Source organism: Temnothorax nylanderi, unplaced genomic scaffold (assembly GCF_030848795.1).
Source record: "Temnothorax nylanderi isolate EJ_2023f unplaced genomic scaffold, tnyl_v1.0 TNYL_tig0073_pilon, whole genome shotgun sequence".
Classification (NCBI taxonomy): domain Eukaryota; kingdom Metazoa; phylum Arthropoda; class Insecta; order Hymenoptera; family Formicidae; genus Temnothorax; species Temnothorax nylanderi.
Genome location: NW_027249135.1, coordinates 17,388 through 45,253, shown reverse-complemented (window position 1 = coordinate 45,253; position 27,866 = coordinate 17,388). Strand labels below are relative to the sequence as shown.

The 27,866-nt window shown below is 42.7% G+C and overlaps 2 protein-coding genes and 1 long non-coding RNA gene across 4 annotated transcripts in view; 1 reads left to right on the top strand and 2 right to left on the bottom strand.

Annotated features, from left to right (window-relative positions):
• Window positions 1-24,597, bottom strand: part of LOC139774045 (uncharacterized) — a 31,903-nt gene extending 7,306 nt beyond the window's left edge. For both annotated transcript variants that reach the window (XM_071708986.1, XM_071708987.1), the window contains exon 1: window positions 24,167-24,597. In XM_071708986.1, coding sequence (XP_071565087.1) covers window positions 24,167-24,168 — 2 coding nt within the window. In that variant the 5' untranslated portion in view covers window positions 24,169-24,597. The remainder of the gene's footprint in view (window positions 1-24,166) is intronic.
• On the bottom strand, window positions 8,944-15,786 carry LOC139774047 (calmodulin-lysine N-methyltransferase). The gene is made up of 2 exons (XM_071708988.1): window positions 14,164-15,786; window positions 8,944-11,453 (listed from the first exon to the last, which is right to left on the bottom strand). Exons 1-2 carry the CDS (start codon window positions 14,815-14,817, stop codon window positions 11,094-11,096), a joined length of 1,014 nt encoding a protein of 337 aa, XP_071565089.1. The 5' UTR covers window positions 14,818-15,786; the 3' UTR covers window positions 8,944-11,093.
• Window positions 22,345-24,768, top strand: LOC139774051 (uncharacterized). The gene is made up of 2 exons (XR_011718507.1): window positions 22,345-22,392; window positions 24,569-24,768. It is a non-coding gene; the product is annotated as an uncharacterized lncRNA (long non-coding RNA).
• Window positions 24,769-27,866: the final 3,098 nt, after the last annotated feature.

The window sequence follows — 27,866 nt, the reverse complement described above, 5'->3', positions numbered from 1 at the left end:
GACAAAGTTGTTGCGTAAAGACAACAGAGAGCGGTCTCTAAATAAAATCACGGCTTTCTTGCCGGTGTCGTGCTAAGGTGGATTTATTGGCGATTACGTTTGTGACACTTCCGCGCCGGCCAACAACAATTTGGACGAGGCATCGAGTCGTTTATCGGGCGAAAACAATGATTTTATATCCGACGTTATATTCCGACGTCGCTCGCCTCGCCCTCGTGCATTGCCAGCCAACAGCGTGCCGACAATGCCGAGAGATCGTGCCCTTGATTCAGCTGCCGCGATGCACACTTACAGCCATTGTGCACAACTCGACGGTTATTAATATACGATACGTTCGTCGTTACAAACAATATCGACGAAGTATAGCGAGCATCAAAATAGCCCAGACACCTTTTTCTCCCCGATTCGAACTGTCCGCACAACGATCGCACTCGTTTACATCGTCAAATAGATGTAACTTTGTTAATAAATTCGTTATAAAGCGCTACATTCTCAATTAAACGTCTCAAATTTTCAAATTTTTTAAATCGTAAAATCTTGTGATCATCGCCATCTCGTACCTACAATTAGAGACATTAGGGAGCATATTGACCAAAGTAAAGGCAACGTCTTATAATTTTGTTCGCGAACCCTTGAAAGATAACTGAGAGACGTAAGAAGTAAACGGAGGTAAATTTAGTTAACTGCTTACTAAATGAACAATGTCGATCTCGAAATAATCGGCGAGCAAACGGTGCGACAAAAAGAGGAATTCTCACTTTAACTGCTCAGTCAGTAAGGTTTGGCGAAACCTACCTATGATCGCACTTATGACGAGGGCGAATTGCGCGCCGCCGAAAAACGCCGTTAAATTCGGAACACGACAGCACGGTAGATTATGCAAATGACATTGACATCGCAAAAAAAAGCAATTCTCTCGAATAACCGCAATAAATTTCGCTATTCGCCACCGTAATCGAGTTCCGTGTGTAAATTCCAGCGAGTAAAAACTATATTTCACCATCTTATCTGATATACGGAGTGATACGAGTAATCCGAAGAGAGAGAGAGAGAGCTCATATATCGTGTAAAACACTATCCGAACGGTATATTACTCTCCCGTTACATCGCGCGCGCGTATATAATTTGACAAACAGCATTTTAAAATAAAACCTGAAACCTGATCTCAATTTAATTCTAAAATATTTGCCGAGTAGAATTACAATACGGAAAGTCCGGCGACTGACAGCGACGTATGTTTCCTTTCTTTTCTTTTTCATTCACGAAAATAAAGGAATCTGTTTGTTAAAATTGATTTATTTAATCGAAGCTGGCGCTTAATTGTAAGTTATATGTTGCCGGAATCACGCGTGAGCAGATCAAAGCCCACGCGCGGTAAATCCCGTCGTTAAAAATTGACGTAATATAGAGGAGGCACCCTCGGGAGTCTCGAATTCGTCGGGTCCATCTCTGTTTGCTTTGGCAGGCCATTTAACGTTCGATGGTTTGTCGTGCATGCTTAGATATTTGCGACAGGTTCACATTTCGAAATCACTCCTCGCGCTATCCGCTTCGTCCCCTCCTCTTCGCTCCCTGACAGACGGAGTGAGTTTCAGGGTGCTCGTTGTGTGGATCAATGTCCTCGAAAATTTATGATCCGTCAGAGGGTCGAGAGACACAGACGTATAGATTTTATATACAAAGCAATCGTATTGTATTACACTCGCACGTGATAAATGCGACTTGATCGATTTAAAAGAAGTTTGCGCATGTCAATGAGTTCAATATTCTATAAATAGAATTTTTTCTATAAAGGCAAAACACATCTCGATATATCTGAATTATCGCGTTGCCACGAAAATTAACACTGGGAAAATATACAGGTCTTCTTGCCCCCTTCTAGACTTGTCGAGATTGTATCAGCTTCGACTTCTAACGTGCCACTCGCAAATAGGGGTCGTACGCGTAAAGCTGCCGTATGCATAAAATATCTTCGCGTAAAAAACACGAAGGCACTTCTTTCGGTATTCTTTCAGGAAACGTACCGCCGTGTCGCCGTTTTACGGAAGCGCGGCTGAGTTTTTCGGAAACGCTCGGGGAGCTTTTGTTCTATCGAGGATTCACAAAAACCAGCGTTAATGTGTATTTTTACGACGCGCCAACGATAAATTATCGTCGCGTTATGACACAAATCGAGCAAAGGCTCATGCATAAAAGAGCATTTCAATCTTTAACGCTGCTAGCACTCCTCGAAACTTACAAGCAGCGTTTCATAAATTAAACATCATGCGGAAAAGAAGGGAAACTTGGCCTCTTGTGGATGCCATCGTCAGGCGGAGGATTTTAAAGCGTTCGTGCGTAAAGAAAATCCACTTGATTACATCACGCTCAACTGTCTAATCCGCCAAAGAAATACGTTAAATAAAGAACGCTTTTGTGATAAAACGAAACTGAGTATGTAACTTGTAACTTAGAATTGCAACGAGTAAAATTCACTCCTCGTATACAAATCGATCTAAGCTTTTTTATTATATTATCCACTGATCTGGCGCGCGAGTCGGATGTGAATTCGTTATTATCGATGAATTTCCCCTTTCCTTTTTGCAAAGTAATCTGTATTAATTAAAATGAGATAAAACGCGTGCGGATATTACTGCAGCCACGCGTAGGTTTCGCGTTAAAGAGTGTCATTAATTAATTAACGATAAATTAATTAACGACGACCGCGGATTTCGCGGCCTTTGCGAGCACGTTATTCTCGCTTGAAATCGCGCGGGAGGCTTGCCAAAAGGCGCACAATGTTAACGGAACAATTGTTGCCTGCGAGACGGCGAGTGGGATCACGATAAAAAAAAAGGCGGGTCCGCGCACTGTTCTAATTTTGTCCTGCTCGATAGTAAACAGTCTCCCTCTTCGCAGGAGTGCGCCGGTGCATCTGATAAACAAGCGCGGACTGCAGAAACAATCTCGATCAACGTCAAGATTAACTTGTTATCGTTATCGCGAAAATATATGCATCGAAACTGTTGGGCGCGGTAAAGAGAGAGCGTTTTATTCTTTCGATGCGATGTATAAATAAATAATTCAACCGGAGCGTTCTGTGCGTGCTGTATTATTAAAACTTCGTATATCCACTTCTAAAAAAAATTAATTAAAAATACACACGCGAGAACAACGGACAAAGGGTGTCATGAAGAAATCGGATAAATCGGGATCGATAAACCAAACGATGGAGAAACGTCCATTTTTGTTACATCGTTTATTCGCAACGCGAATTGTATCCACGACAACAGGATGTACCCCTTTTACACGAGAAATGATTTTTTTCAAGCCGTACTTTTTTCAAATAAACAGTGAAGGCTCATCTGATTTTTGGTAGAGCTTCGCTGGAAAAGGATCTTAATTACTGAACTTTCAGAGAGTATTTAAAATGGAAATCTTCCGCAAAAAAATATCAGATTCTCGACACACAGCGAATCGACTTGGGTTCCGCCAAGAAATCTGTAATCGAGAGGAAATGAATTTTTGCTATACTCGTCTACATATCGCTTCGCACATGTATCAACTGCACTCTGCTTGCCACTCTCGTAGGCATTTCACCCGTAGTTTTTATCCACCGGAACTTTTTCGGAGAAAGAGGGAGAGAGAAAAAGAGCTTGCGGAATATAAATATCTTTATATATCATCGCCCCTTGTCAGGGGCAAGTGACTCGGTTAGGATAGAACGCCTGTTAGAACTCGCCTATCATACACTGTTAAATTCGTAGTGTCAAATTATACTCAATTTGAGTCATTTTTAATCATTCCTATTAAGTCGCAATTACTCCTACTCAAAATATGTCGTTAATTTAATTAAAACACTGTTAATTTAACTAAACCAATGGAGTTAAAATAATACTATGATACTTTTGTGTTAAAATAATAAATTTCAACACACATAATAGTTAAAAATAACAAAATATTGGTTTAAATTTCACCCTTTAATATTTAACAGTGTAGGGGCTCTCGATTTCAATGTTTCTACCGCGAGTACAATAAACAAAAGTAATTTGAGAAGATAGAGAAGAATTTTTCTAAACAATCCGCGTGCGAATAATTCTCTGCAATAAGCTCCTATCTAGAATTTGAAATTGATTTAAACTCTCCCTCACTCTTGCTCCGGATGATCGATTTTAAAATTATAACTTGTAAAGAAAAAGCATATCTATGATCGAGGATGCCGAAGAGTAGACGAAGGGGGGGAAGGAAAATTAGATTCAGACCGATATTCGACAAAATGCCTTCGTGTGTCACGCAAGATTGCATCATCGAGGTGCATCTGTATTCATTTTACCGTGCAGCGCATCGGCGACACGTAGACATAAAATTCGCGGGCGAAATGATGAACGATATATCCAGATAATGTGTGTCATTGACGAGCATCGTCGCGCATTCATTGATAACAATCAACGTCACTTAATGTCATTTCGCCCACAACGCAATCGCGCCGCGTCGATATATGGGTTTATCTAGGTTTGTAGGTCGTAACAATGCAAACAGTGTGACGCATGCACTCGTCGGGAAATCACCCTCGGCACGATTTTCCCCCGCGTCGAGGAGGAACGAAGAATTCCGTTGAGCATCCGAAATGACGGACGGGTAATTAATCAGCGGTAGAGATGACGGCGAGTGCCGGGACGAGAGTCGTCGACGGGAATTCGTACTTATACGCGGCCGAGAGATATCCCGGAAAATCGGGGAAGCTGCGAAAAGCTTCTGAAACGCTTGATAACTAGACGCAAACGAGACTTTAACGTTACATTTTGTTAATGAAACGTCTTGCTGCCCGCTATTACTTTACCCGACTTTACCGCTATTAAAGACGTAATCGTCTTTTTTTTTTTTTTTAGAAATAGGTGGATTATCGAAATTCATTCGCGTTGAATCGCACGTACTTTCTTTGTTTTTGGCAAATTGCGATCTGCCCGGGCGCTGCGGTAATTTTTGCATGCAAATTCAGTTGGCCGGTTATTCCATTTTCCGGCGAAATTGTCAGTGAGCGTAATTTCGTATCCGAATAAATTGCCGTCTCGACGGGGATGAGCTCGGCGGTTTATCCGATGTCCTGCAACGTCCCCCGGAATTCCCACGTGCGCGGCACAACGGAATTTACAATAACGACGGATAACTCGGGCGAGATAAGGGATACTCGGTGGAAAATAGTTTCGCACCGAAATTGTAAGTTGCCCCACGGAACGACTCGGAAACGACACACCTCGGAACGAGACATCCGAGAACGGCCAACTACGATGGCCCTTTTATGGGCATCGCTCAGCTCTATCCAGGGTATAGAAGCGGCGAATGTGCTTTTTTAAATAAAGTATCTCGCGAGTTTGAGCGCGAAATGTTTGTCAGAAAAAACTCATTTTGATTCGCGATAACTTCACGAGTAATTTATCACCAAGTTTGTAATTTTCATAAGGATCTAAAATTCTAAATTAAAGTTTTGACAAAAAGAAAGTTCAAGTTTTGTGATAAGACAAAACTTTTTTCCTAAAAAAAACATTCCACGCCCGGCTCCTTTCGTAGGTATATAAAGCTCGCCCGATTAGCTCGTCTAGGCGCGAGGGCGAAACAAAGACGGTCGTAAAATAATCTGCGGTCGTTCTCGTCGAAGGGCCGCGCTGTTATTTCTGGAGAATTTCACGGGGCTGCCGTTTGTACGTGTTGCACGAGCGTTTAAACGGCGCGATGTCGGGATAAATATTATTAACACGTGGCACGCACGTTACATCACGTGCCACGCTCGGCCACGTCAATTCCGCGCCCGTCAGGTTCCGCTTTTCCTGGGCGATACTTTTCGAGAGAACGCGGAGGCCCGCGATCGTTTTCGTTCGCGCGCCGCAACAAAACGACTTGGACCCATTAGCGGCCGTCTTACTAATAAATATTGGCACCGCTCGCTGCCAAACACTAGGGACTATTTTCCTACCAGTCATCGTCGTTCCAGTTTTTTTTTCTCTTTGACGAATTTCAGACACACGGGCGCCGAAAAAGAAGCACTTTGCGATAATGAAAGTGAGACACACTTCCATCTTACGAAAATTGCGGCTCTAAACACAAGTCACACTCGGAATATTATAGCTGTTAAAATTAAGTGACTTGGTACTGACAGATCTCTCAAATTTACTTCAATATCAACTCTCTAAAGAAAATTAATTGAAGTAACTTTCAGTCACGCTTTCGTCATTTGCTTCAGCGTAATTTACTCCGGTAAAAAAGATACAAAACAAAAAAGTACTTATTCGTCAAGTGTCTGCTTACAATGTACGAGACGGATTTATCATGGTACACTCTACGAGCGTCGTAAAATATATAAAATCATACAGACTATACAGAGACGGCCGTTACTTCTTGCCAAATCTGTCGGCGGTAAAGCAGCGAGCGTTTGTTTAACGTTGCAGTGCCAGGGCGAAGACATCGGCGGAAAAGTTTCGAGGCGGCGGCGAATTTATCCCAGAATTATGCAGACAAAGGGTGGCCGCGAACTTAAGTTCGGATTATTTGCATCGAGTCTGAAGGAAAAAAGCAAGCCTGGTCGTCGTCGTCCGATAAAATACACGGCTCTTCTAACGAGCTCGTGGCGAAGTCGTTGCAGTTTCCCTGCAGACGTTTTGACCTCCATATCGAGATCTCTTCGCGATATCCCGTTTCGCACGTTAATAATACTCACGTTATTCTCGCATCTTTAGCCTCGAATTTTTTAATAATACCTTAGCTAATCAATAGATCGGGGACTACGCGTGTGAAAACGAGCGAAACTATATTGTTTCAATGAAAGATACCTAATAAAAGACGTGATTCCGCGAGCCTCGATGCTTCCCCTTGAACAAACTTAATTTAAAAAGCACACGGATTGTATCCGCGATTATATATGAAAACCATTATCCTGGCTTTAATACTATTTGCTTTATCACCGTGTTTATTATTCCAAGAAGGATAAAGTTACCCCGAAACGTTAATCTGATATTTCGCGGGATTTTCGCGTGTGATATTAAATTCGAAATTATTTCTTACGTCAAATTAATTTCGTATTCAGCAACGTAATAATTGAAACGTCCGTTCTGCTCTTCATTGAAGATTGAATAGCTGTCGATAAACGTAGAGATTAAATGTAGGCGGATGTTGGCTGATATAATCGACGTGATTAATTCATTTCGGAGCTTTCTGCGAAGCGAGGTGGTGCTTGAGAGTCTCCTTAAGGTATAATACGATCCCGATCAGCTGTTTTTTTTTGTTGCGAGAGACCTCGGCGCTCGTGCGACAAGTGCACTTAAAAAAATCTCGCAGCCAGGCGAAAAATCTATTCCCGGCAGTGTGGGAGCCGCTTCGGGGAGACGCAATGGAAATTTACTTACCGCGATCGATCAACCCGGGGCGCATGCACACGCTTAGTTACACTGATTTTAATGAGGCCGCGACGGGGAAAGTGTCTAATTATATAAACGAATCGCTGACGCGTCCTCCTTTTTATAGCTCCACCGCGACGGCGAGGATAATTACGACTGCTATAAATGACAATGTAAAACGCTCGGACATAAAAATAGCGCGAGTCGAGTCTGAATTATACCGCGATTAGCGTACGTTAGATATTAAAAATGAACGTCTATATCGACGTCTTGATGTCGCTGAAAACTATAGCTAGCGATATATATGTCGATCAGCACCCGTTTAAACATTTGAATGAAACAATATCTGTACGACCACTAAACGATGTGATAAGTTGCAGAAGATTGTGTGAGCTGCGATTTTGTTTAAAGACATCTTCTTGGCTTGTGTCATGTGTAAAAAGACTGTTAACGCCGATGTAAAGTAAGGAACGTACGAGATACGATCGGCGACGATTTCCGCGCAATTTCCGTCGATCTCGCGGAATTTAGAGCGATCGAATTTACAGCCTCGTGTCGCGCACTGCACGAAATATATAACATATGCAGTCAAGACGGACCGAAATATGTACACGTGCCTCGTCGGATAATAAAATAAACGAGCGAACGGTATTGTACCCCCCGAGATATTACCGAGATTGATTTTGCTTTCCTGTAATTTGTTTGACTATATCACTCGTCACGAAACACAGATGCTAATCGCAACCATCTGTCGAGGCTTTTTTAGATTCCAGCAATCGGATGCAACCTTCGAGCAAATCGAGATATATTTATTGGCAAAATTAGCAAATCGTGCGACTTGTTACTTAATCAAGAGCAAGTTTCGTTAGCTCTGCTTCGTTTCGTCAATTCCGAATTTCATTAAAGTTGACCGTGCGATGTTTTGCCTTAAAGTAAAAATGTATTTTACCTTAAACGTTGACATTTTACTCCGCTCGAATGTTGACTAGTGCTTCCTGAGAAAGTTATTAAATACTTCGTTTATCTATATATCATGCTATATTATTTTATTATTAATATTTTCCTTATTTTTGTCTATTATATTATTATATTTGTACATTATATTAAAATATTCTATCATTTTCATATTTTGCTTTATTCTGGGACGTGAGTTACGTAATGTCGTTTGTCAACGTAAGATCAGGGCTGCGCCAAAGTGCCTTTTTTATTAAAATAGAAACACCTAAGTCTAACTCGATCCTAAGAAATCCAGGACTTCGGCAGACCGAAGTCCTGCGAAGGTTGCAGGTCCTGGCAAATTGTACGGAAAGAGGAAGGAAGGTACTGGCATATACAATCGATCATATGGACGGAATCGAGGTGGAGAAACATGGCTATTGCACGACAGACGGGAAGGTAGGCAGGATGTTTGACGTATGCTAAACGTCATTATTTATTCTGACGTGACGACGCGCGACCGCGTCGTTGTAGATTTGTCAACGGCGTTTCCGTCGTCAACACACGACGCGACTGCAACGTGACAACCGCATTATCTCTGTCCGAGGGAGGTACAGGCGACGCGAGGAAAAACGCGACGTTTTTAAGTGAAAATAGTTTATTACTATGGAGATTCTCTCGTGCATAATGCACGTGTACACAAATGGCCCTCTAGGGCCGCAAAGGGTCCATAAATTCTCCAGTCTAGCCACGTGGATTAGCAACCTCGGGAAAACGTGTCCGCTGATTTTAATCTCGAACTGCGGTACAAAAACGATCGGACGCTAGAAAGGTATCGATTTTTCTATAAAAAAAAAACCATTCTCTATAATATAACATTTGCAACTAAATCCTTCTAATTTATTATAATTCCCTTTTTACGCGAGTAAAGAGATTTTATGGACACTTGGACTACGTAAGAAGATACGTAATAATGGAAGTACGTTTGGTAATTCTGACTAGACTTAACTATATATGCCTATAAATATTGGTCCGTTGAGGTAACAGGTTCATAACGCGATCGGAGATACTTAGAAAATTCACGAGAATTCCTTTGTCGCAAGGATGTAAACGCAAAAACGCTGCCTAAATAAATAAATAAATTACTACAACATATGTAACGCGAATAAGGCAAAGTTCGACTCGCGTAAGAATTGTCTCCTTAAATTTATCCTGCAGCTACGTCGTATCGATCGCAACGATCTATATCTGTTTAACGATCGACGAGTTCACGATCATAATAATTGATATTTCATTAGCGTGTTCGGATCCAGCATTAAATCGCTGAACCGACAATATCCCGCTGCAAGTCCGATTTCGCTTCGTATTTGGACCCAAAATAGCGTAAACTGTAACACTGCTATTTCCTTCCTTATACTCAAGAATACGGAGATGTCTTTTAACGCAGTTTTGCGATGAATAGAACTCCCTGGAAGTGACTTCGCAGTCTACGAGTCATGGTTCGGTTGTATCTAAACATTATCTCGGTCTATACAATTGGTCCGGCCGGCTGCGAAGAACGAGGAACTCGAGAGATTGCTCGAGCTATTATCTACTTAGTATCGACGTTTTAATTGATTGATAAAATTGCCAGTATCACGTTGCCGCATTATAAACGACACTTTGATGCGCGAAACTCGAAACTCGATCGCTCTTCCGACGTTTTTATACCCGGTTCAATATAAAATCAGGTACGCCTAAGAAAAGTCCCTTCTATCAAGAGCCACGTTCTAATCAGATGAAATCGTTTGTAATTTATAAACATGTTTTTTTTTTTCGAAGATTAATATATCGACTCGATGAATAATTGAATCGTCGATCGATTAATCCTCGAAAACTTTGCCTGAGAACCTATCTTCTGTAACGTGATCTCTGTCGTCCGACGTATATATCGTGACATAAATATTTCCAAGATAACTTTAAGTTCGACATTCTTCCTCCATCGTAGAAGTCAATAATTCGAAACTTTCTGTATTCGCCCGTTTGGAAGCTCGCTTCCTATTTCCCGATATATGCCGCGTGCAAAGTGGTGCCAGAAGTTTCACCTGCTGCGAATGAGAATAATATCTGCGGGCTCTACGATATTTTAAACTAATTTAAAGCGGAGGATTATGGCTCGCCGCACCGTTTCGCGTTCCTATTTGCTGCAAATATTCGCGCTACCGTGGCGCGCCTTAAATAAATACGTCTACACACAAATTGATCGTACGTAATTAAGTTCAAGTAAATATATGCGACGTTAAGAGCGCGAATATAATTAACATTTGTACTTTCAGATACGCGTTCATTCATAAAATGTCGGATATCCACCGTAAAACATCCGTGGGTTAATTGATGGGGAAAGGAGGGAAGGTCGGGCATGTTAAAGAGAGCTCGGCGAGCGATTCTCGCACGTCGCGCATAATACTTCCCTTATGGAAACTTTTCCGATAGCAGCGACGATGTGGAACGATGCGTACGAGCGGAAGATCGATCCGCGAGCGTTATCAGACGCACTAATAAAAAATCGACCTTGACATTGCTGGGCGACATAAAGGCAGCTTTATGCATCTTTACATCCCATTACAGCGCATCTTCATCTCTCGGAAGCGATACATTCATTTCCCTCGTAATAATTCTATCGCGCGCGCGAGCAAAGCGTACATATTTAAAAAAGAGAAACATGTTCAGAATTTCAGAAACATGTTTTTATTCCTCGCTGAGACTCTCGTCCGGTCGGCCGTCCTCGTCGTCCTTGTCGATCGAGCCCGATCATCCGGGCGGCGTCTTCTTCTGCTTGGTGAGCTCCAGCAGCACCGGGTAGTGGAGATCCGGACAGTACTCCGGACTGTTCTCCAGCAGCTCCAGATGCCTCGACCACACCTGGTCGTCGTACCGTTCGGTCTGGCGCGCTATGAAGCCGCGCTTGATCGACGCCTCGGCGAACTTCAGGAATGTAGTGCCGCGCCTGGGCGCCATCACCAGGGCGACCCCGTCGTCGGTCAGCCAGCCGTAGATCGTCTCCACCAGGTCCAGACGGGCGTCGTCGAAGAAGAGGCAGTCGGCGCTCAGGATCACGTCGTAGAGACCCGACGGCAGTCGAGCGTCCTCGTCGTCGTCGGCCGTCCGGGTCTACATCGAGAAATCACAATCGAGAGTCCAGATATCAATCTGGCGGCTGAGATACGCGAATATGCGTATTGCTCCGATTGAAATCGTGCAAAAGTCTGAAGAACGATCAGATTCGCGCATTTGCGAGGTACACGAAGAGTTTGGCAACTCGTAAAATCGCTAAAGAATTTATAATCGAATAAAAGACGGTTTTAACAGATAAAACAATCTTTCAAACTTTTAAAAATGATTTCTTTTTAGTAATCTCTAATGTCTTCAAAGTTTAAAAAAATCAAAGGAAAATTATATAAAGTTGTAAGTCGATGTTACAGTTATACGAAATATTATGAAAGAATATTGTATTTTATTGCAAAAGAATCTGCTGAGGACAATGTTCGTCTTTCGCGTAAGGAAAGACTTGAAAAAGCCGGATTATAAATTGCTGGATGCGTATACCTCGGTCAAGCTTATCCGCGATGCGTTTTATGGTTTCGACTTGATAAATAAAATAACTACCGCTCGAATATTTTTATCTTATTATTTAGATGCCACGGACGCGGATACATCAAATGAAATCAATGATCTGCAGTATCGTGTTAAAAAGAAGAAGACTACCAGAAAACGGATACGATAAAGACGTTCGACCTTTCAACGTCGAACTTCTCAGATAATTCGACGGTGGTTTTTCGTGTAAATAGATGAACGAAGTCGAATGGCCGTTTTTGCAATTAATCTCGGTCGATCGTCCGAACGATCTTCGATTTTGGTTCGCCGGTGGAAACTCGATCGGTCCCCAGTCAAGCGGAAATCTCCCGACGAAAAAGATGTCAATTGCGCGGAACGTTGCGAACTACCGGAAGAGCACAGAGGCTACATTATGGAGGCTACCGGAAATGGAGCTGAGGTTTAGCCGGAAATGTCCGAATGGTGTGTCTATATATTTGAACCGAGCATCACGAGGTTCACGCGGGGGGATTCTCTACGCTCCCATGTGGCTGTTCTTTGCGATACGTATCGAGAAGAATACAGACATCAAATACATATTTTCTAGCTACTTGGGATTTTGACTTTTTCAATGTTTTACGTATATTATAAAACATATTGAAAGATTAGCACTATTAGAATGTAATAACAATATATAATTAAAGGCGTTAAAAAATAAGATAAATTTTTATCTGTGAGAAACTTCAGGTTCATTAAAATTAATTTGTGATATTAATTTATCATCTAAAATCTGAATTAAATTGGTTGTTTAAAAAAGAAACTCAGAGATATTGTATATAGCATAATTTTTTTTGCATATATATATTCTAAAATGTTTCACAGATAAGCAGTGACAGCTACATTAGTATGACATCTTAAAACATGCTACGATAACGTCTTTGTTACGTGACTCAAATAACATAGCACGTGTTCCATAAGAAATACATTTTTCACGGCGTCTATTTTACAGGATATTTTATAGATATCGTACGTTATAAAAAGAAATTGATCACACCTCTATCATTTTGCCAATCTCTCAGAACCGTTCTTGTCCTTAAACTTTTCCGATTTGCGGGAAATCCCTTTAAAAGTGCCAACTCTGTTATCGCGAAAGTACGAGCCGCTTTTCGGTCGAACGATCACGGATCATTGTTGCTCATCGATCGTCTATTCTAGGATCGCGATTCCCGGCTGATGCATTACGCCTCCCCCGGCCGGCGAGACCTCAATTTTTCCATTCATCGGCTCGCGATGACCGCGATGACTCATTGATCGTGGCGACGAGCAGCGCATTGCTGTCGGAACGTGCAACCGCGAAACCGGGCGTGTCGATATCCGATGATCCGTCGTTGATTACGGTTAGCGAGCTCGTCGTTGTCGTCCTCGTTACAGATGCGGATCACGTCGCGGTCGGGGTTTACGAGACGCATTATTCGACCGCGGGGTCGGCGACCAGGTTGAATTTTGTGCCGCGATTAGCGAAATACGAGGCTCACCCTTCGATTCCCAATGTCACCTGCAGATCCTCGGAACTCGTACGAAGCTCGAGAACTGAGGATTCATTGGAAAAATTCCAGCGCGTAATATTTTCTATTATTGTTCTATTATCGTACAAATTAACGATATAATTAAATTTTTCTAGGTATCCGATATGGTACGACCGGATTTTTATTTCATATAAACATTATAACGTCTGACCGCCACGATAAGAAAGTTAAAAAAAGAGCTTTTCTCATTAACATTTACAATATTTAATTTCCGGCCTCTTTGTAGCCGCGCACCGTCGTTGAAGCATCCCCGTCACGTTTCAATATCGCCTTGAGGATGATATGCTTTTTTTATGTATATTTTATTATGCGTCCGCAGTTCTCTGTTCATAGAAATTATCATGGAATATGATCTATTAAAAAGCGATGGAAACACGTTTCATACCGAAGAGATAAAGATGGTGAGTTAATGTATTTATGACATACAACTTCAAAGACGAAATAATGCGATGTGCCGTCTGTGATCTGAATTAAAATGAATTTTTATAGAACACGCGGAAGCTGCGAGAACTATGAAAGTAATTCAAGGTATGATTCCTGATCTACTTCGAGCTCTGCAACGTGTGAAGGATCCTCTTAACGCTGTTTCCATTAATTCCCGCCTGTTTGCCGACACCGGGGCTTCAACGCGCTATTTTAATAGCTTCGAGAATAACATCGGACCATCGACCGCTCCTTCAAGATCGAATTTGGACATTCACCTTAACGCGGTTACCGTTGATCGCCGTCTGCCGAAGGGCTCGGGCGGCTTGGGCCCACTGGACGACCCCGCACTCCACCAGATGCGTCATGTCGTTTCGGGCGACGATGCAGCGCACGTTGTCGACGCTGGTCACGTTGCCGTCCGTGAGGGTGACGGTGCTGGGATTGCAGTACTTGGCGGCGAGGACGCCGGCCAGGCAGCTCATCCCGCCGCCGAGTTCAAGGACGTTCCGATTCCGGCAGAGGCCGCGATTCCTCAGCAGATAGTGGGCCAGACACTCCTCGGACGGCCACACGCACACGTTGCCGGTATTGTTGAAGCCGATCAGCTCGCTCGCCGTGAAGCACTTGTTTATCCTGCGTATCTGAACGTTGTACGGCCGGCCGTCCAGCTGGGTCGAGTACTCGCACCAGCTGGACTCGCCGTCCGTCAGCATGTTCTCCAGCAGCGCGCACTTGAGCAGGCCGAAGCTGGTGAACCGTCTCACCGACACCTCCTCGTCGGACTCGCTGCCGACCGGCTCCGGCGAGCCTGTCAGCGCCCTGGCGAGGATGCGCCATCGACGTAGAGCGCGGGTGCTCCTCTTCGAGTTGCGAGGGTCATTCGTCTCGGCCGAGAGTATCTCCCTGCGGGATAAAATCTTCTGCGACATGTCGCAATCAGGCACATCGATCGATACTCGATAATCTACAGTTTCCAGGTTTTTCTTCAGATTACAACATCTTCAGAGGGAAGATTGTTTTCTTATCATTTTCCCTTTTAATTTAAATGTCAATCTTCGTGGATGCGTGGGTAGATGTTCACCGGAAAGACGATCTTCTAGTCGAAGATACTCATTGAAGACTTTGTCAGAAGCATCGTCAATGAACTTTCACTTCGCCGCGCTGCTGCGAACCCGTGGAAGGCACGTGGGGGCGACGCGTGTTCCCCTTCATCGCTGGCGAACGGCTCGCCGGCTCGGTCAGCGGATCAGGCGGAATCCTCCTCGACTTCGCGTCCTTGTTGCCGCAACCGGTCCAGGCACCGGGCGCATACTTCCTCTCTGACGATGCTCCGCCGCGGGGGCTGCTCTCTCGCCCGGCAAGGACGAGGATGGACGAAGGGACGGGACAAGACTAAAAGCACCAAGTCGAGTTCTAACTCGCGCCACGCGGACGACGAGCGTTCTCCACGCGTTGGATCGGCGCCTGCGCGACTCTCCTCTCTTCGTTCCCTCTTCCACGCGCTGGTCCTCCTCCGTCCACCTTCCGCACCGTCTCCGCGGGTGTTCCCCGAGACGTCGCGTTTTCCTCGTCGTGCGTGTCTGTCGCGCTCTCGTAAAGATGCGTCTGGCGCGCCGTCGCGCACGGGTCTCGTAAGAGCTACGCGCGCGGCTCCGAATTAGCCTCGAGCTTCCCGAGATTTGAGGCTCAATGGCTCGATAGCGAGTCTGCGATCCGCAGAGCTTTTGGACCACTATTGAACGCATACACCGAAACTCTTCTTGAGGGAAAATGAATTATGCCGGCGGACTTTTGGAGATTTGTCAGCTGTCGCGAAAATCGTGGAACGTTATCTCTCCCGCTTTTCTTCATTATATGTATATGTCACAGTAAAAGCATGAAATCATACATTTACTTCATGCTTTTACTGTAACATATACACGAGGAATTATCACTTCAGTGTCGCCGCAAGACGATATTGCGATTTCATCGAAAGAAGCGAGATTGTAACGATAGATAAATCAGGTAATTCAAGAATGTCCGTCAAACGAGTGGCAAAAATATGAAGGACAAATACAATAAATTATTATTTATCATTTTCGTATGTTAAAACACTAATAACATTCATATTTAACATATTAAAGTTTTGACGACATTCGCAGCATTGACTGGCGCGTGCTCGATGTTATAATTATTTCTCGCCGCCGGCGATCGTATCGTAAGGTTTATATCCTATTTTTTACGGCGCTCCTCGTCCCGTCAATCTACTTAAAGCTACGAATGCCATAATTCGCCGATGGCGGAACGCCGAGAGCGTGAATGTCCGACAGGTGTTCCAGTTACGAAGTTTTAATGATGCGTAGGGTTGTCTATTGATAACAATTGATGACAAACATACACGAAAGAGCCATAATCCTCTCGCATTAAATTTTTTTAAACATCCTGTTAATTCTTATAGCTGTCATAAGCTTCTACGTCGGATTATTTGTTTCGGACTTAGTTTCTATCCTCCCTTAATTCTACCATGATTAAGAAACGGCGACGCGGACGGCTCGAACGCGTGGCGCGCCACGCTCCCTTCGGATACGACGGATTTATTATTATAATAAAGACAGGGAGGAAAGGACAACGAGCGGTATTAAACGCCATTATAATATACGGCCGGCTTATCCGAGCGTGTCATAAGCCTGGGTTTCAACATCGCTACTGAAGATCTAGTAGCCAGAGTAGTTTCGCGTGCCGTGCCAAGGCGCAGACATTAAACTGTCGCGAAACTAATGTTTAAATCTTGGCCTAAGTTTCCGGACGAGCGACGAAACGCGCGTATCCGTTAATCGCCTCTCGTCTATTTACGCAATTTAATTCGCGCCTCGCGCAATCGCGATCGCGGTTTCAAACTGAAAGCGAAATGGCATTCTGAATCCGCGGCACGAAACGCGCGTTTATTTTCGTCGTCAACAATACGTATGGCTCGGTATCGCCTAAATGATAAGTAATATAATAGAATTTTTATTTATCTTTAGGCTCACGGAGAAATAACTGGAGAAGCACGCGTGTGTACGCAATTCGTTTTCCCTATCGTACATCAAAAACCTCGTTTGACTATCAATATATCACCGATATATACGTATAATATGAATAATTTATTAAATAAACGCAATAGCGTGTGCTACCTGGAATTTCTAATTCAAACAATTCCCCTGTCATTCGGAGTTAAAAGCCACGTTGGAAACATTGTATATTAATATCTTCCACAGCGATTCAACTATCGCGGGGGTTTAATGCGAGCATTCCACTTTATATAAATATGAATAATAAAGGAATGTATGCATTTTGTTTATTTACGGTCTTGATTCAATTTAACCCCACGCAGAAAATAGCATAAGTATAAATAATTGAATTATTTAAATCTATCACCTGTATATTTTTCTGTATCGCAAGCATTTAGACGTTTCCCACATTCGACGGATAAAATTTGAGAAGAAAGCTTACAGAGAATCCAATAATTCTTCGCTCAGTGAGGAGATTTGGAGGAAAGCCAAAATTGTGACAGCCGGAACAAATGAATATAGGTACAAACGTGTGCGCGTAAAAGCGCTATGTGTTTCCTTCGTAATATTATTAATTTAAGCAAAACCGACGTATCTAATTTAAGGAGATTGTAAGGAAAATCAGAAGTGTTAAGAATTGCACACAATTTAAAACATAACGTCTTTTATTATTAGCATATAAATTTTTTTAGATTCTTTCACTGATTAGTTTTTGAAAACATTTATAACAAAGGACAAGATTTTTTAATGGATTCTAATGGGAGGATCGATGCTGCATATCAATTATCAACAAAAATTATTATTAAAGATATTAAGAACTGAATAAAATGTTTAATATATGTATATAAAGAATATCATATTAAAAGTACCTTTAAAGATTTGAAAATATGACCACATGGTTTTTTTTTGCAATATTACTTTGTTGTAACTTCGTTATAAATGTTTTCAAAAACTAACCGGTGAAAAAATTAAAAAAAATTCACATGCTGATATTATTTATAATATCTTGAGCTTATGTTTTAAATTTTGTGCAATATTCTTAACATTTCTGATTCTCCTTACAACCTCCTTAAAAGTAACGGTAAAATATGAAAGTCGCACACCAGAACTATGAATTTCAATTGTTCCTATAAAAATGGAGATACGCGTCGTGGGAGATTGCCTACAAAAGAGGAGAAAAAACTGCACCCTCGGAATAAGTTACGAGCAATCAGCAGTTACCATTTCCGACTTACACGGACCTCGCTAATACGAGCGGAATTCAATTTCCTCGCCGAGTATATCGCCGAGGCGGGATAAGCCTCGGAAAATCGGTTTTACCGTTGCTCGCTGAAACTAAGTTACTCGCACGATTCGCTTAGACGTTATTCTCTCTCCTTGTGCAACGTTTATGTGGCAAGCCATCTTATAAATACTGAAAACAATATTGACGATAATGATCGCTTCTCCACTTTCACGAAAGGGTAAACGCGGGACGGAATTGTTCGTCGGAAAGACGATACCGAAAGAAGCACTAAGCGTATTCCTACATTTAGGAGGATCCTTCACGTCTCTCCGCTGTATTATCGCACAGATGGCTCGGGTTTCTGGCTCCATTAACGATTTTTCCTGCCGAGGCACGTGTCAAAACGTCACTACATGCCTGGCTGGATCCACGTCCATTAAACTCTCGTCCCCGCTCTCAGCTTTTTAATTATTTGCGGGATTCATCGGGATTCGGAAAGATATTTATACGTCGCGGCGCGTCGAATCAGTCCCGTCGTTTAATTATAACAAAATCGAATTTTCAACGGTCAATGACACTGTTTCGAGCGAATTCGCCCGAGGAAAAGAGCGACGTAATTTTGCGACAATTTATTTATTCGATAAACCAATATGTCAAAGCTGAGAAATAGATATTTAGAGTTATCTACAAAAAAAGATCTTTTATATTTTTTTCATAAGAAAATAATTGACGAGATAGTAACAAAGCTAAACAACATAATATTAACAACAGCGATGTATAAATATAATTACGCTTATACAAAACTCTATTAATTAATGGTGTCGCATTTCAAAGATCGCCAAAGATCGGAGCAAGGCTAACAATTAAACGCTCATCGGTTTTCCCGTGTTAAAGATTGAGAGACGCGACACGTGCGGTTTTCGAGACATGTGATATTCTATATCAAATTCGAGACGTATAATCCGATGTGCACTCTCGGGTGCAAATTCAATTTCGTGAAAGCGCAAGGTGATGCGGCTGATCTCCCCGCGGCAGCGCGGCGACGATGTGCCCGCGTTTCTGCACGTTTTCCCCTCCCCTCATAGGTGCTTATGTAACCGCAGTGAGGCTGCGGGCACATACGTCTCTACTTTATATTGTTTGACACAAATAGAATCCACGGTGGCAGTGGCATTCGCGGTTTCACTTCGCGGATGAAGCCGATGGCCTCTAGGCGCTACGACACAAATATAAACTTCCCCTGGAACGATCATAATACACGTCTCGATTCGAGAAATGGTTCGACTTGCCCATCGAGTATTCTTAAGAGAATGTTCTTCGTTACATCACGTATTAAAGATTTATTTTTAAATATTTACAAGCAGACGTGCAAGTCGACGAACTGAGGATAAAACAATGGTAATGCTTATAGGAGCCGTTAGCTCATCCGTTTCTGCAAACGGAATGTTAAGTCGAAAACGAGGAGGGGGGGGGGGACTCGTTCGTTATTAATTAACTCTAAACTCGCCCGGGGTAAACCCGTGTGTATATGTTGGCGCGCGATTAAATCTCCGCTCCGCGCCGTTCCGATTACGCGTACTCGAAATATCTCATCTCTAGAGCGTGCATCTCTCGCGCCATGTGCGGCTGACGTAAGATGCGCAGCGGCGATACTATTATTTGTACCTACGCAAATGTTGCCCGGAGAAGACAGGCGGGCGCAGACAGGCGTATAAAGACGCTTACCTATTCGATTTAACGGAGTCTGCGATCGAGGCATGAACGCCAGGTATTGCGTCAAGTATATCGACGGTTCATATCATATATGGAATCAATATTTCACGATTCGATTTGTGTGCGTGAATCTAATAAAATTTGAGAAAAGGATATCCATACGAGAGAGATGAGAAATGCCAAAAAAGTTCATGAATAAATTAATAATTTATACCACACGTTATGCCGTGTGATTATTAATTTTACGTGTTTTCTGAAAAATACGTTTCTCCAAGTTCAAGATATAAAGGAGAAAAATTCACAAAAATGCTTAATAAACTTCTGTAAATGACAATTCTGTGAAATATCCGTTTAACTTATTCGTTAATTTTCTCGCAGATAGTGTTTTCTACGAAATAGACATTCGTGAAGCTTGATGTCAAATGTTCCCTTAAATTCAGTCGTCTTTATATTCGCGAGGCAAGAGAGAAACTACGGCAATATGACCTGCAATTCGTAAGCTGCAGCGGAATGCACAATTTGCAACGCAGACTGCAAACGCGCGGGTTTGTCAAGTCGTTCGGAAATTGAAAAAAATGACACAAATTATAAATAATACGTAAACATTTTATCTCGTAGCATTTTCATTTATAAATTAAAAACGGATGCCTTTTACATTCTCGTTCGAGAAAAATCAATCTGCGATCGGTCTAAGAATCCGCGAAGGATATCTGTGTATGTGACAGTCTTGCACGGGTAAGTAATTGAATAATAAATCCTTTAAAGCGAAGACAGACATTGTTATGAACGTCCGGCGAAAGTGAACTCGAAGGATGCATCGAGGTTATTAGAAAGAATAGTTGCCGGGGGGGAGGAAGGCGGGACAAGATGAAAAACCTGTCGCAACGTAGACACGGTAAGACGTAAGACGGTATTGCGGCGTTTCCCTGGCAAGGGGACACCGACGCAATGCGTCTAGGCGTCTCGGGTCAGGAAAGCTACGACGTCGAAAGACGTCGGCGCGGTCCAACGGAGGCGAGACGCGTCGCCGACGCCCGGAGTGATGCCGTTTTCCTTTCGACGGGTTTTCCTGACAGTCGCGTACGTAGGCTGGCTGAGTTGGCCAATAACAGCCGCCAAATGTCCCACATTCGCTTATTAAGAACAGACAGATACGCGGGAGAGGCGGACAATGGAGCTGCTATTGCCGACGTTCTATGCAACGCGACACAGTTCAGTTGCAGGTGTGCGCAGAGGGATGCTGGAATTTAACAGAGATCGGAATTTAATCGATATCATTATTCGATTCTTCGTGCACCAGTATCATAACGCTTATCCGTGAACTAAGAAAATATAAATCTTACTGATAGTAAATTTTCAAAGAATGCAATAAAGATTAAATCATTCAGTCGTTACCTTCTCTAGCCGATTAAACGTATTTAAAATAATTTTAAAGGTGTAAATCAATTCTCGTTTAGCCCAAGCTCTGCTTCAGCATCGCTCGGCGGGGAGTTTCGATAATAATTCACAATAGCTCACACATTCTTCAAGACGCGTTTATCTGCGTTTATAACGAGGAAAGCTCCGCTTAGGTGGTCAAACGGTTCTAATTTCGGTGCGTGGCCAGCACGTGGCTTTATTACGGCAGGGCGCCGGGTTTACGCACGTGAGAATCGGCGAGATAACGCCGCACCGCCGCACCCGTGTCAAGGAAGTTGTATTTTTAGCAGATACGGAGGCCGCGGCCGTAAGTTACACGCCCGGTAAAATGGAGATATACCGAGCAGGACTGAGAAAGGTAAAATGGAGGGAAATTAAAAATGCAGACACGTAACGTATGTGTGTGTGTGTGTATGTGTGTACACGATCGAAAGAGAAACCGCTCCCTTTCCTTTCCGAGTCAATTCTACTCCAAACAAAGTTAGCAAAACGATTCGAAGGAAGCGGAAGCGTGGAAGCGAATTTTCGATTCTATTCGTCTGCGATTAAAATTTTTAAGTTGAGCCGAGTTAATCGAAATATTTCAATAAACGGAGAAAAAGAAATAGATAAAGATAAAAAATTAAACGAGGAACTGTTGTGCGTGACAGATTTAGCTGAAACACTTTTCAAAAATTAGCCAGAAGTAGGAATAAAAAAAGCGTAAAGCAAAAGCGGTTGATGTGCGGGGAAACGAGGGGAGGGGAACTTTCAGACGAGATGGATTGATAAACGGAGGACGTGTTCAATCCGTCTCTGCGCGTGATTGCTATATACACGGGAGATATGTCGCGGCTAGGTATACAATTCCGAATGCGGGATCGGAGGCATGAAAATCGCATTATGCAAAATACGCCTAAGCCGTGTGTACACGCGCGCGCCGGCTCCCGCAAAACTTTTCCCAGTCACGAATCCGCGCACGTGGCGCGGGTTGGAGCAGTTGGACTCGCTTTATGAGAGAGGTATACATATATACAGCTAATACGGCGTGGATTATGCCGAGCGTTATCAGTCAGGGTCCAGATAGTTACGCCACTCTACGCTAGCAAACGTCCGCGACAGCACGTCGCGGCAGCGAGGTAAGTGTTTTTGCGGCAGCAAACGTAAAAATATGATTGAATTATGTACCATTCTATCGGATAACAAAAGAATATTTCCGCGAATGTATAATCAGGAGAGATAAGCGAGCCCTGCCGCGAGGACGCAAACTTTGTTAGCGCGCCGCGTGGCCCACATGTTACGTTAATTGGCCGCGAGCTTGTTAAATGATACGGAAAATAAATTTGCGGCTAAACAAGTTGAGACGTCGACTACGGAAGCACGCGAGAAGTTTCGCTCGCGTTTCACAACGTAATTTTCCCCAAAACAAGCAAGAGAGAAAGAGACTAGCTAAATCCTATTAATTTTAAGTATTATTTCAAGCGACCTTCGAATATTTTTTGCAATTTTGCATAGAGATATTTTTATTTCATATATAATATAGAATAAGCCAATAATCAAATTTTCCTGATATGAGAAAATATAATCACATCTTTTCTCTCATCCAATAATTGTTTGTACACCTAATTTCCGTTGACAAAAATTAATTATTCTCTTATTGCAAATTATTAGTCTTTTAATATCAAATACGATTTATGAATGGCGTCAAAAATTTGAATCAAAGGATTATTAAAAAGATCATGCTTAAAGTAATATTGTGGTTATTCCAGTTTATCTTCATTCCATCAGAAATAATTGATATAATAGGGGAAAGCAAGAGTTATATTTTTCTTTTCGCTCGAAGCGTTCTGAATAATTAATTGAAACGATAAGGTAAAGTTATCGGTGTCTCTCGTTACTTACGACAGGATTTTGCATAGAAAGGACGAGATATCAGAATACGTGATATCGCCGCTGTCTGATACACTTATTGCGGAATCAAGTGTACTTTTATGCATAATGCAGCGATACCATAAACGAGATAAAAGTTTTGCCATGTCGATACAGCTTGGCGAGCAGAGTTACTAGGAAATAAACAGGAAATAACATATCTTGACATAAACAGACATTTCAATGCTTGACAAAGTGTTCGCATTTCACATCGCATTTCTTAAGATAAAATTTGCAGGTAGAATTCTCCGGCAAATGCAGGGTTTTCATTCCTATGGGACTAGCTAGGTTCTTTACAAAGATTTTTTTTAATTAAGTGATATAAATAAAAAAATGTTATTTTAACTTCAGCTTTTGCTATTCTCCTCTACCTATCAAGTACACATTTGGATCTTATTTTCTCATTATTCTTAAATTAGATTCTTATTATTCTTCTATCTAGCTTGTATTTTTTCCAATCTAATTTTTCTATCTAATTTGTTTATTATCTTATCACTGACAAAAACATGGGTATATAAGACTACATGGTACATGAATATCTCCAGAGCTTCGCTCCATATATAGACTCGTTAAACCCTAGTAACTGTACAGATGAGTCGTTTCTGCGGAACGAGGAAGAAGCTGAAGAGATATCAACATGTACTAACATCTATCGAAAGCAAAATAATATGCAAGTCTAATATAGTCACCGATTTGGAATAGAAAAATTCAAGAGAGAGCGAGAATTCGCATTTTTCAACGCATCGACACACCAACACTTATCAACTCCCATTTTAATTTGACTGTATAATCTATAATCAACCGATGGCGAGGCGACCTGGTGCCACTTGCTCCATTAAAGAAGAGGAAGATTTCGCTGCAGGCATCTGCACGAAACTCCTCCGTCACGTCCTTACAACACTAGAATGTATGTGTTTACGTCTGCGATTGTGCTTGATAAACGTCGATGGTCGTGAAGACGAGATAAAGGATAATATTACTCACATTTTTTGTTCCTCGCCGATACGGTATTTCACTGACGCTGCTGCGACTTCGTAGACATCAAAGGGTCGATTCGGCACTCCGTTGATTCTCGTCGCGTCCCCGAAGACGAGGAAGGAGATGATACTTGTCGAGCATAACCTCGCAGCGCCGCAAATCCCGCGAAGGCTATCGCGCTTCGAAGGCCCGTCTTATCGCTGCCGCTCGAGGCAGAGGTGAAATACGTAGCGACGCGCACGATTTCCCGCAACCGACCAATCACGGATCGATATGGACCGCGACAAAATAACGTTTAATGTTTAATAAATTACGCGCAACTCGCGCGGGGAGTCACGACGCGACGCGTGCGATTCACTGCGATATCAGCTGATCGCGTTCGGCACTGACGGCACTTTCGGCTTTCAGGGCAGGAGGCAGGATGGCGCCACCCGCCGAGAGATTCCCATCGCCATCCAGAGAGAAGCCTAATCACCATCGAGAGCATCGAGAGTTTTACAATGGCAGTCTATTCGTTCTCGAGGATTCTCGATTGTAATTGATTGAGGATCAGTTTAATATTTATACCTTACATGTATCGATAAATATTAACTTATTTTATATATTTATATTATATGAAAAATATCTAATAGCCCTCTCTCCCTCTCTCACTTTTTCTCTTCTTTCACTTTCAATTTCACTTCCCAGACAGCACAATGTCCAAAATCAGGACGTAAGACGTCTTTTAGCCATCTTTTCGTAAGACATCTAAAAGATGTCTTATATTATATGTCCCGCTTTTGGACATGTGTGCTGTTATATTTCAAATAAAAGATATGTATTTCCTATCAATTTAAAAATCCGAATACGAGACAATAGGTCTTTATGCAAAAATTTTGTAAGCGAAACGAATAATATTTGGGAAATAAGCAACAGAGAATCCCTAAGAGCAAAAAGTCGGCTTTAAGTTCAATCACGGCGCACTGCAGGAGACCCGCCAAATCACAGCCGACGCGGCAGGGTGATATGTACGGCGTCCAGCACGGCATTCGACGTTCATTTCGTCTAGCGACGGCATGGCATCTCCCTCGTTTCAGCCGACACGAAGAAGGAACGGAATATTAGGCGTACGTTCAGCTTGCAACACCCCGTAACCGAATTTCTTTTCGTTCACGAGAAAAGAATTACACGACCGACAACGTCTCGCGATATTACTTGCGCGAATACGCGGGCCGTTGCGCCGCTTGCGCGCGCCGAGCCGCCGGCGCCGGCGGCGGCTCGATCGATATCGATGCGGCGGCGTACTAGGCACCGCGCGGCGCGCAGTCCGTAGTCCGTACCAACCCGTGCTAGCGGCGCGACCCAGCGCGACCGTCGAACTCGAAAGTTCCGTACCTCGAAGATCGGCGCGTTTTCGACGTTGTTTTTGACGATGAGCGGACTTGCCACTCGTTTCCGTCAACGCTCGGAGTAGTGTTACCTGCGTGAGTGACTCAGTTATCATTCTCCCGAGGAATTTCGCACAGGTAGGAAGTGTTTGTGCTCCGCGCGCGCTCGTCACCGACGTCACCGTGCTTCGTGTTGTTTTCGGAACGCGCTCGTTTCGGTGATTGGCATTCCTGCTTCCTCGTTTCGCGGGCCGCGGGACGCGGGAATAATCGCTACGCGCTGTGTGTGTTCAACAATTTACAAGCGTGCATATCAAGTATAGTGTTTGTCGAAATGAACGTGTCGTGCGTAATCGCTCGCTCGAGACGTCGAGGCGAATAAGGTATGTACGGCAATTGTGAACGACGCAGTTTCGCTGTGATATTCGCGGGTGATAATCGCTCGTCCCGCCATGTCTGGACTCGCGAATCGCGAATGTGTATCTCGTGTCGTGCTTTGAACGCTGTGCCCAGTGCCGGAATTGTCGTGTCGACTGTCGTGTGATTTATCTCCGATTCTCTTCGTAGGGAAAAAGAGGGCTGAGTGTAGTGAGAGTGATAGTGTCGTATCGAGTGATTCGAGTAACGAAACGCCGTGATACATCGCGCCCGTTCGTGAGTGCTTCATAATATCCGTATATCTCGCGTCGCGTAAGTTAGCGGCCGGCAGTCACGATTCTTCGTCGTGCATAATTAATAACGCAGTTTTACTTTCGCGAGATTTTTACGAGTTTGATACCGTATGTACTGTGCGTGCGATAATAATTAATTTCAATAGCGTATCTTCGATTAACCAAGTGCGTGTCTTTATTAACCGCCCGCTCGACTTGCGTAGTATATCACGCCAAGTTGCCGACACCTCAGAACATTTCGTGTCGCATTAAAACGTAACGCGCGGTGATGAACGCGGAACGAATCGGGACAATCGGATTTGCACGAAAAATGGTTACCTAGCATGCTTTTATATTACAAAGTAAAGTACTTCCTTCCCCTGGGGTACGACCTTGGCGAGGTGGGAAGGCCCAGTACCCAGTACGAGGATTTTACCCAAGCAAAACTCTCGTTCTGCTTGGATAAAAATCCAAAGACGGGGAAGCAAACGTACCCTCGTCCGCCGATTTAATTCAATAAACGAACCGCAGCCGGTTCGTCGCGTTTGCTTCGGGAGTGCCGTTCAAGTAATCGGACTAAAGAACTTTTTCAAAGTTTATTTGAAGAATATTACGGTACGCTTGGCGGAATATTCTTCTCGTTGACTTTACGGGAGTGCCGTACAGTATCGCGCGAAAGACATTTACTGATAATTAGTCCGCGCGCGATTGTAGTTTATTTCCGCGAGTGTTTCTCGCGAGTGTCCTGTGCGGTGAGAGGAGGAACCCTGAGAGCCTGACGTCCCGAGAGGAGGAGGAGGTCTGAGAGAGACATCGGGCACCGGCGGAGCAACCTTGGGGTAAGTATCATTTCTTAGCTACGTAAAATTAATAATTTGTTTCCATTTATTCGAATTGTTTAATTTAAATTTCGAATAAGTTAAACGTAATTAAAGAAAGAGAAGTTATCTAAAATTTTATTCTCGTAAAGATTTTTTTCGATAAACAGATAAATGTATTGCTAAATATTTTATTGAAAGACGAATTAGAGACGCGTAAGAATTAACTTTTCAAATGTTAATAATTTTGAGCGCTTTTTTAATTTAAATCTTATGTTTGTATGTTACAGTATCACCGTAGCTACGTGGCTGCATAACTCCGCCCGTTGCGCATCGAATCGGTGAGTCAATGAGAAATTTTTTTATTGAGGTAACGAATCTACGAATAATTAAATATAGAGCAAAAATATATCTCGGTACATGTCGAATTACAATAATTTATAGTATAAAAATATTACATTTTGTAGATCCATTGCCTTAAAATGAATGGACTAAAACTGATTATGGCATATATTTAATCTTGGTATCATTTGTTTATTGTTGTATTTATTGATTGTTATTGATTTATTGTGCCAGTGTGCTTGAGGAAATACTCGCACACTTCGCACGCACCGAGCTCGCGAAGAGCTCATCAAATTATGTTAAACTGCCGCGTTCTATATAAATTACTTTTAAATATAATTTTTTAATAAAATTTTGGAAATTTTATTATATTGATCAATTTTACTTAAAACTAGAGTTAGTAATGAATATTTTAGACACACAGAAGAGAAAGTAAAATAATAGTCTAATAATAAAAGTAATGATTTTTGAAATACAAAATTTTTTTTAGATTTTTTTAAAGAATTATTTTTGTAACATTTTTTTTTTA